General features: G+C 39.5%; 1 protein-coding gene across 3 annotated transcripts in view; it reads right to left on the bottom strand.

Moving 5' to 3' along the window:
* The window catches only part of Capr (Cell cycle associated protein caprin family member), a 17,114-nt gene extending 2,910 nt beyond the window's left edge, over positions 1-14,204 (bottom strand). Inside the window, exons 1-4 of one of the 3 annotated variants that reach the window (XM_076186936.1) lie at positions 14,026-14,165; positions 6,465-6,535; positions 6,020-6,262; positions 1,704-1,865 (exon numbers count right to left, since the gene is read on the bottom strand). In XM_076186936.1, coding sequence (XP_076043051.1) covers positions 1,704-1,865; positions 6,020-6,262; positions 6,465-6,479 — 420 coding nt within the window. In that variant the 5' untranslated portion in view covers positions 6,480-6,535; positions 14,026-14,165. Of the gene's footprint in view, positions 1-1,703; positions 1,866-6,019; positions 6,263-6,412; positions 6,536-14,025 lie in introns of those variants that run through there. The other 2 variants (XM_076186934.1, XM_076186935.1) reach the window with 2 other exon arrangements.
* Positions 14,205-14,311: the final 107 nt, after the last annotated feature.

Genomic DNA, 14,311 nt, shown 5'->3' with positions numbered 1-14,311 from the left:
GGGGAGAAATCCCCTCCCCTTATAAAGGGGTGGTAAATCCAGTACAAGCACACTCACTCTTCAGCCATCCAAAACCACAATTTATTATCCCTTCGATCTTGGCTCCAATGCAGAAAGCCCAGATTAAGATCTTCAATATCCATCTAAAACACACTGGTCCAAACACAAAGGCACTAACCAACACTTTCAACCAGTCTTGGCGGTATAACAAATTCCATCAATATGGAGAAGAGATCATGCAATCCCCATATTTGACAAACCTAAACACCATAGGCAAGGATTAAAAAAGATAATCACATGGATGGGGTGGTGCAACAGGTAACTGCAAGGGTAGTGCGTTGGGGATTGGAGATGGTTAAAGAAAATAGAGAAAAGTGAAAGATAAGCCAGTTCTTGTTTGCTGGCCACACTACTTGCAGCAGGATCAGAGGAGGGATTGAAGAAGTTGGTGACAAGAGTTTGGGAGGGTGTGCAAAAGAAAGAAGTTGAAGATAAATGTGGGTAAAAGTAAGGTGATGAGATGTACATGGGGAGAAAGTGGCAGCACACTGGAAACAAGTATTAAGGGAGACTGACTGGAAGAAGTGGATAGTTTTATATACTTGGGTGTGAATGTGGAGGGAAAGGAAGGAGTGGGGGGTGGAGGTAGAATCTAGATCGAGAGAGAGAAGCAATTAAATGCCTTTGAGGATTAAAAAGTGTAATTAGAAATAAACATTTGGGAATGGATGCAAGAAGAGATTATATGAAGGAGCAATTGTGCTGACAGCACTGTATGGGGGCAGAAACATGGAACATAAGAGGGGAAGAGAGGAATCTGAATGTGTTTGAGAGGTGCCTGAAAAGTATGATACAGGTTACAAGGCTGGATAGAGTGAGAAATGAGGAGGAGAATGGGGGTGGAAAGGAAGTTGGGAGATAGGATTGATGAAAGAGTATTGGGATGGTTTGGACACAGAAAGAATGAGTGAAGAAAGATTTGTAAAAGAGGTGTGGGAGGCAGAGGTGGAAGGAGGGAACATGAGGGGGCTACCAAAGATGAGATGGATAGATGGGGTAAAAGGGGCACTAGGAAAGAGGGGAAGTGTGGGAGGCAGAGGTGGAGGGTGGGAACATGAGGGGGCGACCAAGGATGAGATGGATAGATGGGGTAAAAGGGGCACTGGGAAAGAGGGGAACGTGTGTTGAGGAAGGATGGGAGAGGATAGAAGATATGAGGTGAATGGAGAATGGTTGTGTATGGATGGTGCTGGAATGCATGAGGGGGAGTGGGTGGAGTATGGGTGAAAAATAAACTGACACATCCCAAAGGGATTTCTCCCCCATCTTCTCCATTTCTGCATGAGGGGACAGAGAGGGGGGGTTGCCAATTTAATGAAGTGGCCTTCCTGTGGATGTGCTGTGTCTTGCAACACTGCTTCTGACCCAGGGCAGTGAGCGAAATGCAGGGATGACCCATCATCCAGGAGGAGCCAAGATAAGAGGGAGGGAAGGGGGTGTTTGGAAGCAGAGTATGTGGGGATGGAATGGGAGTTTTTTATGCCTTTGTTTTTTGGCTACCTTTCTTGTTAGGGGGAAAAAGTCTTTGGTACATGTATGTACAACTGAAAAGTAGACAATTGAACTAAGCTTCACACCATTTTCTGAATAAATCACTCAAAACTAATCTCACAAACAGGTCCATAAGCCTATTAAATCCTTACTTGATATTGTTGTCGTGACTCAGTCTCCTCTCGGCATGGAGCCACCACTTTGTAGAGAGAGTCCAGTTGTTCCAAGCGGTCAGATGCAATCTGCACAGCTCCATTGGTCCCCGCCAGAAAGTCCTCCCGCACATTCTCTTGCCCCAAAAGTTGTAGCACATCCTACAAATAATAATGACCATATCAAACTGGAAGAAAATTCAGACAATATCCAAGCTTCCCCTCCATGCACATGTTGAAAGTTCATTTTGCTAATTCCTGATACTGTCAGCTATGAGAATATAGGCAAAAGCCTAATATCCAACACTGGTGGGACCAAGATAGGTTGGATAACCACAATGTCGGATTTCCGGAACACAAACTCCTCACATCTCTATATGGGTACTGTATGTATGGTACTAAAAATTATATTATGGTGATTTCAGTTACTATTGCACTTTTCTAATCTAACCATGTGGTCATTATTCCTTTGTGCATTCACAAAAATTAAAAAGGCCTCTAGTGTGCTGCCATTTGTCTGTTTGAGAAGTAACTAAAAATTTGTTTCCAAGAATCAAACATTCACTGACAATACACATGGAGAAAAAAAAAAAACAAATGAAATAAAATAAATAAATAAATAAAATAAATATAACCAAACCACTGGGAGACATCTGCACATGTAACTACTTGCAAGTCACAATGTCTGTAAAATTATTTTTTTAATTACTTTTCATATTGTATATTTTGAAACCAGTGCAGTTCTATTTTTCATGGTTAGTATTATCATTATCATCATAATTATCACTAACTTTGAACATCATAGTATTTGAAAAATGAGCATTTTAAATATAACGAGCATACATGCACATTTCTATAATGAAAATCTAGTTTGTATTTGTCCAAGAATGGGAATACAACTTCCACCCTGGGCAGCATTTCAACATGCTACATCACCTATTCTGTTTTTACAGAAATATATTTAATTAACAGCATATAGTCAAGGCCAATGGGCAAGAAGTGGGAATGACCCGTCATCCACGAGGAGCCAAGATGAGAGGGAGGGAGGGAGGGAGGGAAGGGTGGTGAATGAGGGTAGAATGTGTGGGAATGGAATTTCGTCTTTTGACTTTGGCTACCTCCATTGTAAGGGAGAAAATTAACTTGGTATATGTAAAAAGCATATACATTAGGCCTAAGCATTCTGAATTTAGTTGTTTGCATTATTCACATATGATAAAAACTTCAAAATAAAGTAGCACACGGCTTTAAAAATTACCCTAATTCAATACTCGCAACTACTCTGGCCAACTCTGTTGCAATTCATCACCACCATTGCCATTCCTCTCTCTCACTCCAACTCACCTCCTATATTAGGTAATTGAAAAACAAATATAAACTGTTACACTTTATTGCAAGTTCAATATTTTACCACAACTTTCTTACTAGAACAAACCGAGAAGTCATACTTTTCTCGAAAGTTATCTATATCACTACAAGTTTGCATATACTTAGTGATTTGATGAAGATAAATATTAATTCTAAGCATATGTTACTTTCTTTTTGTTCAAAACAAAGTCACACTTTAATGCAAGTACTTGAAAAACTAATTATTCCCTCTATTCCTTTCATAATTAATTCCCTTAATCAAAACCCTCCCATAAGCTTTTCCAAGTACTCTACAAACTGATCCCGCTAAAACTGCTCACATTTGTCCCCTTTTCCTATACAAACTGAAACCATACAGGCCTCCAGAACTATCCCCTCTTTTCGACAACTTTGTTAGCCAATCCACTATAACTGTACCTCCCTTGTTCAGTCACTCTGCATTACCCCATTTTACCCAGGTGGCTTATCTGCTCTTCCAATTTTCAGCTCCGTGCACCTCATCTTTTCCTGGATTTCTTCCATTTTCTTCTCCCAGTGGTCATTTTCTTACCTTCTCCCACTACCACAATCAATCAATCCCTATCTTATTGCACATTCAACAATTCTAAAATATTCTATCTTCCCTAATAACCTTCACTTTCTTTAACATGTCTACCTGCACCATTTATATTTTCCACTAAATTGATTTACCACCCTTACTCTCTTAACTCCCTTCCAAACATTTTTATTCCTTTAAAAAATTTCTGTCATATTCCTACCCCAGTTTACATCTGCTCTCCTCTCTGCCTCCTTTATCTTATATTTTGCTTTTCTTTTCTAATTACCTCTTATGTGCTTCCCAAGTCCTACTTTGCAACCAATCCCTAAATGTTCTTTTCTACTACCATATTCATCATCCCACTACTTGCTACTCTTCGTTCCACTCCCATCCTCCTCAATCCACATACCATCTTTGCACAGCTTGTCAATGCCTCCTTGAAACAAACCCACCCCTCTTCAACTTCCATCTCTACTTATCCTTCACTTCTCACAATAGTCTCAGCTTCTCCTAGTATTCCTTTTTTTCTTTCCCTTCCTTCTGCCCTTTTCCTCATTCTCCACCTATCTTCCACTCTAAATTTCCCTTTACCAAAAATGGTCTGACACCCCCATACTCTCTCCCCTAAGAACATGAACATCCAGAACTTTTCCTATCCTTTTTTGGATACCACTACAGATTGACCTCTCATTAACAGACTAAACGGGGGGTAACGGTGTCTGTTGATGTGAATAATCCATTGATTTGGAGTGGTTTTTGTGTGTGTGTGTATTGGGGGGACATCACCTCTTAAGTTCTACAAAATCATAGTATACTTACATACATATTAATACCAAAATACCTGTAATAATGTAATTAGTATATACTAATAATACTGAACGTCACCGTTAGCAGAGATCAACGCAAGTTAGCGTGTCAATAGCCTGGCGCACCTCCGACATCACGATCTTAATAACTAGTAAACAAAACAAAGTGCACACCATCACGCCATCAGCCACTCAGCGGACAAATGCCAAATTAACAGACGCATTCACCCTACCCGCGAAATTTAGACTGTCGGACCGGACCAGTGGATTTTATCCGCTGCATCCGATATCCGGTAATGCAGTGTCCGTTAATGAGAGGTCAATCTGTACATAACCCATGCCTTTATCAACCACCTTTCCATCCACCACCCCTTCCCATGTGTACTCTGCTTAACTTTTTTCTTCAGTCAGCTATCAGCTTTCTAAATATATCTTTATTGGTTCATCTTCCAATACTACAACAATGACATTCCACCAAAAACTCTCTACACACTCATTTAAACCTACCCTCTCTTCCACTCTCTTCATTACCAGGAACATTTGTGCTTACAAAAAACCCACATCTCCTATCCCAGTTTCACCTTCACTAACATTAACTTTGTAGTTACTGCCTTCCACTCCACCATGCACTTTTCCTATTTCATCACTTACCAGCACAGCTACCTCACCCCTTCCCTCCCTCACCCTCAACACTTTCCCCAACACACTCTACAAACTCAAAATCACCCCTCCTTTTCAACTTTGTTTTACTTAATGCTAACATATCCATCTTCCTTCTCACAAACATACTATCTCTTCCCTTTTATTCTCATCTGTACCACAACCACAAACATTTAACCAGTTTAGGAAGAGTCAAATTCTAGCACACATCAGCTGCCATATGCATGATTCATGACACTAGCATTCTAAAATATAAAGTCACTGCTGTATTACTTGTACTCTTTTACTCCGAGTAATAATAAAAACAGAAAATGTGATCAAACCAGCTCACAGAATATGGGTGTAACTCATGTGCAACTACAAAAAATATATATATAATCAAGACTTAATCATGTACCCACTCACACTTCATGACGCCTAAATAGATATCATCGTACTAAAGCGGTTAATGACCCAAATTTAAGGTTTCTGGTTGGAAATCGCCCAGACCCTCCCATCCCTTGAATTCTCCTACGATAATTTTACAAAAAGCAGGATACCTAATCCTATCACTCCATCCCACTTTGTTGTCTTAACGACTCTCATGGGAAACACTGGCAGAATTCTTTCCTCCCCGTACCACAGGGGGCACAAGGTAAAAAGAAAAGAAAAAAGTATACTCAAAGAAATGGTATAGGACAATTTTAATAGAACAGCATAATGGATATAGTAGTAGTAGTATAAATGTAGCATCATTCCTCAAGAAGTGTTGATTTAGTCCAACATTGACAAAATGGCTCTAATCCATAAGGATGCCGCAAAAGTTCCTAAAGCATTTGCTCCATACTACTGAGCAATTAATACTGCACAATAACATGCAATCAATACCCAGTATAAGGACAGGAATAACTATAAAACAGCTTAGGAATAACAATGAAAAAAGTTAATTCAACACTATGACTAACCTGAACTCTTAGCACTTCTTTAATTTTCTCCAATTCTTCTTGAGCTTTTTCCTGTTGCTCTCTCTTCAATTGCTTTTTATTCAAGCGTGCAGTTTCTGATGCAATGCAAGTAAACTGTTGAGAGAGCTCCTTAGCATACTCAAGTGTTGCCACAACTATATCATATGCTTCTACAGCTTGCTGTTGATCTTCATTTAGAAATTTGCCCTCATGGAGGGCAACCCGGTACTGTTCTAGCTTGTTCTGAAAAGAAAGAATCATTTACTCTATCAAACATCTTCCTAATAAACCACATGGTAGCAATTGATCTGCACACACCACCCAATTTGTCTGAAAATATAAACAGCAAATAGAAGGGGAAACAACTAAAACAACTCCAACTTGTATATATACCGAATTCCAGCAACCATTACCAACAAACATCATTCCCTCACAAGGTGATCACCCTCTCCTCAAACATGGGAAACCATACATTGCCTTCTGTCAGAGCACTTCTCAATTAACGTCAACATAGAACTAGAAGGAAAAATATAGTCAACATACAAGCAAATATTCATAAAGTAATACTATTAATACAACACAAAGTTTTTAGACCTTTGACATAAACCAGTTTCTATTCAATGAAATACATTCCATGAGGCTTCTGGGAAGAGGAAGAAGATAAATTTAAAATTTCAGCAGTTAGATTGTTTACACATTTCCCATGCTGCTGCTGTCAGGAGGCACTGCTAGCACAGTGGATTCTTTCAGCGTGTATTTACCTAGTTGTATCTTATGGGAAGGGGGAGCTACACTCATGATGTCCTCTCTGTATCTCGCCATAACTAATTTGCTCTTATATTCGTGTATTGTTTTTGCACACACTACTGTTTCATCTAGTATGTTCCATACATCCATCACTGTGGGGAAAATTGTTTTTTCAAGTCTCTTCTGTAACTGTCTTTTTTGAGCTTCCTTCCATGTCTTCTTGTGTTTCTCTCATCCCAATGTAGTAAGTCTTCTCTATCAAGGACTTCTATACCTCTCACAATTCTGTAGATGTTCAACAAGTCACCTTTTTCTCTTCTTTATTCCAGAGTTGGTGTTACTGTTGTTGTGACCTACATCTCTATGCAGTGTTGTTTTCATCCGTTGCTAACACAGGTTCGTTCACATCTGCTAAAGTTTCCAAGGCCTGAGCAGTCCAGATTCACACAAGGCATATCAACAAATGATCAGATCCTAGCAATTTGTATTCTTCTGGAGCGCTGATGCAAGCTTTTACAGGAGTGTCTTGCAATCCAACTATGTTGATCTCAAGAAGGCGTTTGACTGTATCACAGAGTGGCCTGGAATCTTCTGTGGATACATGGGATTCCTGGTAAGTTTACAGATTTGATGTTTGGCTTATACTTTGGGGCAGAGAGCACTGTATAGTATTGAGGAGGCATGTCCAGCTTATCTCCAGTTACTTCTGGAATGAGGTAATGGCATTTCCTCACCCAACATTTTTCAACACCTCCATGGACTGGGTATTGGACAGAGTTGTCAATGTCATTGTGGAGCATCTATTGGCAACAATACCAAAGTCAATGACCTGGTCTTTGCTGATGATGCCATCCTTCTTGCAGTCATTAGAGGTCCTGGTTGCAGCCATAGAGTCACTGCACAGGGAGGCAGACTGCTTGGGCTCTAGGTCTCCTGGACTAAGACCAAGGTATTTGGGGGGATTATTTGAAAAAACAGTTCAGTCTGCCCATGCATGTGGATCTTGGAAAGCTTGACACACCTTGGTAGTGTACTGCAAACAAGGGTCATGTCAGGCAGTACTTCAAAATACTGGCATTGCCCATTGTGTTATGGACATGTTTAACCAAAATATGTGATGATATTGATATTCATGCAGGAAGACCAAGATCTGAATCTTAAGACACTTGTGCTCCATGACTTGATATATGCCTGTGAGACACTGAATGCAGACTCGAAGAGGAGTCCTAATGTCTTTGGAACCAAGTGCCTTTGGAGAGTCATGGGGTATCACTGGAATGACTGTATCAAACCAGGGACTGCACTGTGAGACTCAGTCTAGTAAAGATACCAGCATGATTTGTGAACGTCAACTCTGGTTATGTGTGGGCACATTGCACACTTCCCTGATGTCGATCTCAATCACAGGATTTTCTCCTCGAAAGAGACCCCTTGATGGAGGAGATGAAGGAATTCCCCACAGAATTCATTGCTAGAGCAAGTTGACTGAACTGGTCAGTAGTTGTTTGGAGTGGGAAGGGTGACTGCATGGGAACTTCTGTAGAGATTGAGGGGACTGGCACCGGCATGTATTAATGTAATTATGATCTATGTGAAGAGATATACTCATGTAGTCCTGCCGTTTGAACTCCATTTATCATACTTTGCCTTCAATGTATTACTGGCATTTCCTTGCATTATAGACTTTTAGGGCATTCCACTGGTTTATGTATCTGTAAGAAAACTTTCTTGCTATCCTCTTTTTTTTTTTTTTATTATACCCTTTTGAGGTTCTTCTGTTATATACTAAGAGCTCTGTTTGGCTTCTTCCCTCTTTTAGGGCTCTAAAACTGGAACCCAACACTGCCTATTTTTCTACGGTCTTCCAAAGCTCGTAGTACCATGTTTGTCTTCTTTTCACTGTATGATCTACCAGGATTGGGACCAATTTGTTTGCAGTTCTTAGATTTTTTTTTTTTCTATTTTGATTATATCCCTTTTCTTGGGCGAAGATCACACCAATGCCACACACACATACCAAGGTCTTCCTCCCCTGTATTATGGAGGTAGCCAGTCAAGGCACATACCCACTCCACTCCCATCCACCATCCTCGTTTCCCTCTCATCATGGCTCCTCCTGGATGAAAGGTCATCCCTGTCTCTTGCCCCCCCTTCAGATTGCATCAAAATATCATCTATACTAAATAATTCTCCACTGGCTCCTATACCATGCCTTCTCCCTTACTTGCCCAACAGGCATTCCTCTCTTGTTCAAGGCCCCTTTCATCCACGTCATCTTTGGCCATCCCCTAAAGTTCTCTCCAACTCTGCTTTTCACACCTCTTTTGTTCATCTTTCCATGTGCCCAAACCATCCCTATCTACCTGACAACTTCCTATTCACCCCTGCTCTCCTCCACACTCCTCACTCTATCCTACCTTGTCCTACCATACTTCTCTGACACTTCATCTCATATTTAAATTTCTCATTTCCACCTCTGCCCTATAATATAGTAAACACAATCACTCCATTCCCAGATGCCTATTTCTCATGACACTTCTCAATCTCCCAAAGATATCTAATTACTTCTCTCACTAGTTTACCTCCATCCTCCACTCCATTTCCTGCCACATAGAGACTTCAAATACTTAAAACTATCCACTTTCTTCAGCCTTCCCCTTCAAAACTTACTTCCAACTTGCTGCCTCCTCTCTCCTTGTACATCTCATTAACTACTTTTATCCACATTTACATTCAACTTGTACACATGCTATGGTGACACGACAATCCTGACACAGCCCCACCTCAGCCTATACCCACTCACTCTCTCCATTTTTAACCCTAGCACACGTCCTACTACTGTCATAAAATCTCTCGAATGACCGTTACCTCTTGCCCCAATCCTAATCTCCAATACTTCCCACAGTGCCTTGCTGTCATAAGCCTTCTCCATATTCACAAAAATAAATAAATCTCACCTTTTGCCAGAACCTTCTCACAATCTGTTTTAACACAAGACCGTGATCCACACATTCTCCACCTTTCCTAAACTTACACGGCTCCTTCCCAATAATTCCATATTTTCCCCCTTATTACTTTAAAGTAAAACCCCCATACAACTTTCCAGTTACACTCAAAAACTTATCCCTCTAAAATTACTACAATCACAACCCCTTTTGCCTTTGTAAAGCAGAACTATACAGGCACTCCTCAAGTCCTTAGGCACTCTCCCCATCCTTGACCCCACTTATCAGCCATACTAGTCAGTCCACTATAACTTACCTCCCTTTTTCTGATGCCACACAATATCCAACCAAGGTGTCTTACCAGCTCTCAATATCCAAAAATTTTTGTACATCTTTAATCTCTCCTATTTCTCTTTCCCATGATCATTTTCTTAGAAACTCCCACTTTCACATCAATCCCTCCCTATCCTCCTCCACATTCAACATCTAAAACATTTTTCCCACAATGCCTTCACTTCCATTAACATCCATCCATCTGCACCCTTTACCTTTTCCTTTTTGCCCGATTCATCCTTCACTCCCTTAACTTCCTTCCATAGCCTTTATCATTTTTCCTGCCATATTTCTGCTACATTATATATTTGCTCTCCTCTTTGCCTCCATTATCTAGTTTTCCTTCTCTTTTCCTTGTTCCTTTCATATGCTTCCAGTCCTACTTTCTGTGTGTGTGTATTATATATATATATATATATGGTGCAATCAGTTAAGTCACTACAGCACTTGTCACATGCTAGCCGGGTTCAAGTCCTTGGCCGTACCACGTTTCAGTTTCTCCCAATGTTGATGGCTTAGAATTAAAGTGCATTGTGGTTGGAGGAGGATATATATATATATATATATGCAAAATTATCATAGTTACAAGGGTGAGAGGTAAATATCAGGAACACAGAGAGAGAGAGAGAGAGAGAGAGAGAGAGAGAGAGAGAGAGAGAGAGAGAGAGAATGAGAGAGAGAGATGAGAGAGAGAGAGAGAGAGAGAGAGAGAGAGAGAGAGAGAGAGAGAGAGAATGAGAGAGAGAGAGAATGAGAGAGAGAGAGAGAGAGAGAGAGAGAGAGAGAGAGAGAGAGAGAGAGAGAGAGAGAGAGAGAGAGAGAGAGAGAGATTCAATCTAGTGTGTACATTTTAACATTTCAATAATTTAAAAAAAAATTCACATTTGAAATGTCCATAAGTCATGTTCAAGTTCTTTTGTATATGTACCAAGATTAAACATGATGTAATCATGTTTCTATCACATGATGCAATCTCATTTCTATCACATGATGCAATCTCATTTCTATCACATGATGCAATCTCATTTCTATCACATGATGCAATCTCATTTCTATCACATGATGCAATCACATTTCTATCACATGATGCAATCACGTTTCTATCACATGATCCAATCACGTTTCTATCACATGATGCAATCACATTTCTATCATGCAGACTCCTGGACCTCGCTAAGATCTTAGCCTCTGAGCAGTGGTCAATAACTTGTGGCACTTTCCGGCCACTTGTGTGGTTCTAGAAGCTTCTTACAAAATTATTCCATCAAAACAAAAACACCATTTACTTTAAATTTGAACATTCCTGGCAAAATTATTAAACTTCAAAAAGATCTATAGCAATCAATTTATTTGTAGAAATGTCTTTGCTAATCAGTGCTTAATTTTTTTGTATTGTGGCGCCAACAGCACATATTTATTCAAAGTTCCAGCTATATGGGTTGCCAACCACAGCCCTAGTCCAATCAATGAAAAATCTGCCCAAATGAGGCATGACTGAATCGTGTCTCATGATTAATCTTACATACATAGACCAAAGGTTTTTTTCCCCCTTACAAGGGAGGTAGCCAAAAATACAAAGGCATAAAAACCACTCCCACCCATTCCATCCCTATCACCCTCCACTCCCCTCCTCCCTCCCTCTTATCGGAAAGGAAAAAATAAACACAAAAGTTAAAATTCATTTAAATTTGTCAAATGTGATTAGAATTAACAGTGAAAAACTGGTGAAAATTTGCAATCCACAAATGAACTAAAAGCCACCCCCCCTTGCACCTTGATTTTGGTGTGTGTGTGTGCACGTGTATGTATTTACCTAGTTGTATTTTGTGGGAGAAGAGCTATGCTCGTAGTGACCCACAGTTGTATCTTTCCACATCCAGTTCTTTCTTAAAATCATGTATAGTTTTAGCACTCGCTGTTTTCTCTTTCAATTTGTTCCATGTATCTATTACTCTGCGTGGAAAGTGGTTCTTTTTCAGATATCTTCTGTAACTGTCCTTAAGTTTCTTCTCATGTCCTCTTGTATTTCTTCTGTCCCATTTAAGTAGGTCATCCCTATCAAGGATTTCCATCCCTTTCATAATTCTGTAGAAGGTTATCAAATCGGCTCTTTCTCTTCTTTGTTCCAGAGTTGATAAGTTTAGTTTGTCCAATCTTTGTAGACAAACTAAATTTAGCAACTCTGGAACAAAGAAGAGAAAGAGGCAATTTGATAACCATTTACAGAATTACGAGAGGGATGGAAATCCATGTGTGTGTGTACATATAGGCACATACACGTATGTACCGAGACATTCTGACAGGTTGATATACATGTGGGAGTAGGAAACACAGGAGTGCTAGTCAGGAATAAACTCATGCTAAGCTCCTGTTTCCTACTCCCACATACATCATATATATATATATATATATATATATATATATATATATATATATACATACATACCCAGAACCATGTGGGAAGTTGGAGTGCATAAACCATATTACATACAACTGAAATTTTTTTGACAAATATCTCATCTCACAATGTGCCTCCTCTTCCCTACCATATTAAACATAGTAAACTACATTACCAACAATCCCTTGTACATTAATATAGAAATAATTGAAAAATAGAGAAAAAAAATTACTGTTTTGCAATGTATAACACCAGGAGGAGGAGTTTCCAGGTATGACCACTATACTCCCTGTGCCACAATTTCATTTCAAATTTTGACATTATACTACTTTTTGTACAATATTTGCTAAGTTAAGACCTTACCTTAAGGTAAAATGCTTCCTTGTGGCACTATATGGGAGGGAGGTGGTCCATTCAACCAAGTGCCAGTTCAAGTGGAAATCATTTACAGCGAGCGGCTATGTTAGGTTAATCAACACGCCAACATAAGCCATAATTCCATATTCAGTTATAATCCCTATATCAAAATAGATACAATACCTACTCCATAACCCAAATATAGTACTAAAAGAAAAGTACAGAAGGAATTCACAACCGACACCAATTCGAACCACCACTCACTAAAAATGACCAGTTAAAACGTGACATCAATCAGAGCAAACTGCTTTACATAGAAATACAGAGCAGTTATTTGCTCAATATATTTATTCCATTTTTGGTAACACTTTCCTCTTATTGGTGTTTACACCTGTTTCACCATGCCCATTTGACTTCAATGGATCTATGCTAGTCAATAGTTACTAGTCTCTTTAGCAAGCAACCAAAACTAATAATCAGATCACCAAATTTAATATACAAGGTCAATTTAATAGGCTTCATCAAAGAGCTATTCTTTCAGGTTCTCATTTTGTCAGAATTTCAAAATGGTGCACCACCACCAATTTGTTCCAGTTAGTACAAAATTGTACATATTTACTTGTTCAGGTGTATAAACTATTCCATCATCTTCCTGGTTTGTCATTTATTATTCTTGCAACGACACCAGTGAATTTCAATACCTGACAATGACTGCTACCATCCACACAAATAAAAATGTAAGGAATCTCACTACGTTTAATTTTTACCATCCAGCTCCTGCCTAGCCCTCATTTATTATTTGAATTGCCTAAGCTCAAAAATCCTATAAAAGCTAGGTTATTTTCCAATAATGACATACACGGTAAACTAATAACAGTACCCATAACGAATATTTTTTTTCTAATTGGACGAAGTGTCAGCGTGTGAGCCCTGGCGGACGATAGTGTAATGTCATGATAGGGATGATGGAGCAACTCTGTGACGCAATACTTGCTCAACCAGTCAAACTTCAATCATAAGTACTAGAAGCTCCACATTTTTGAAGAATAATACGATTCCGTACATCCTAAACAAATATACGGCATTTGGCATGTGTTCATACGAAACACACCCGGAAATCCCCACATGGCACCCTCTGTTCTATCAACATGGCCGCGGCCACAACCACCGCCGCTTTGTTCCAAACACTCAGAGATCTTTCACGTATTGCAGCAAAGCATCCTCACCTTTCTCTTTTCCAAGTTACGAATCTTCTTCTCTACGACATGTATCACTCTTTGAAAGGGGTCGAGGGATTCTTGAGACCCCTGGCTGTCCAATTTGACGGAGGCAGAAGGCATTCTTCACAGGGCAACTGTTCCTCTTTACTTTTCTTTTAACGCACTGCACCGTTGACGAGGAGTGACATTACTGGAACACTGTTGTCATGCACGAAGAAAATATTCTACTCAGGATATCAATTTTATATATAAATAAAACAATGAAAAAATATGTGTTATTACATATATCCAT

This window comes from Oratosquilla oratoria, chromosome 6 (genome assembly GCF_046742065.1).
Source record: "Oratosquilla oratoria isolate Oo_2021 chromosome 6, ASM4674206v1, whole genome shotgun sequence".
In the NCBI taxonomy this organism is placed as follows: domain Eukaryota; kingdom Metazoa; phylum Arthropoda; class Malacostraca; order Stomatopoda; family Squillidae; genus Oratosquilla; species Oratosquilla oratoria.
This window is presented reverse-complemented; position numbering and strand designations above follow the sequence as displayed.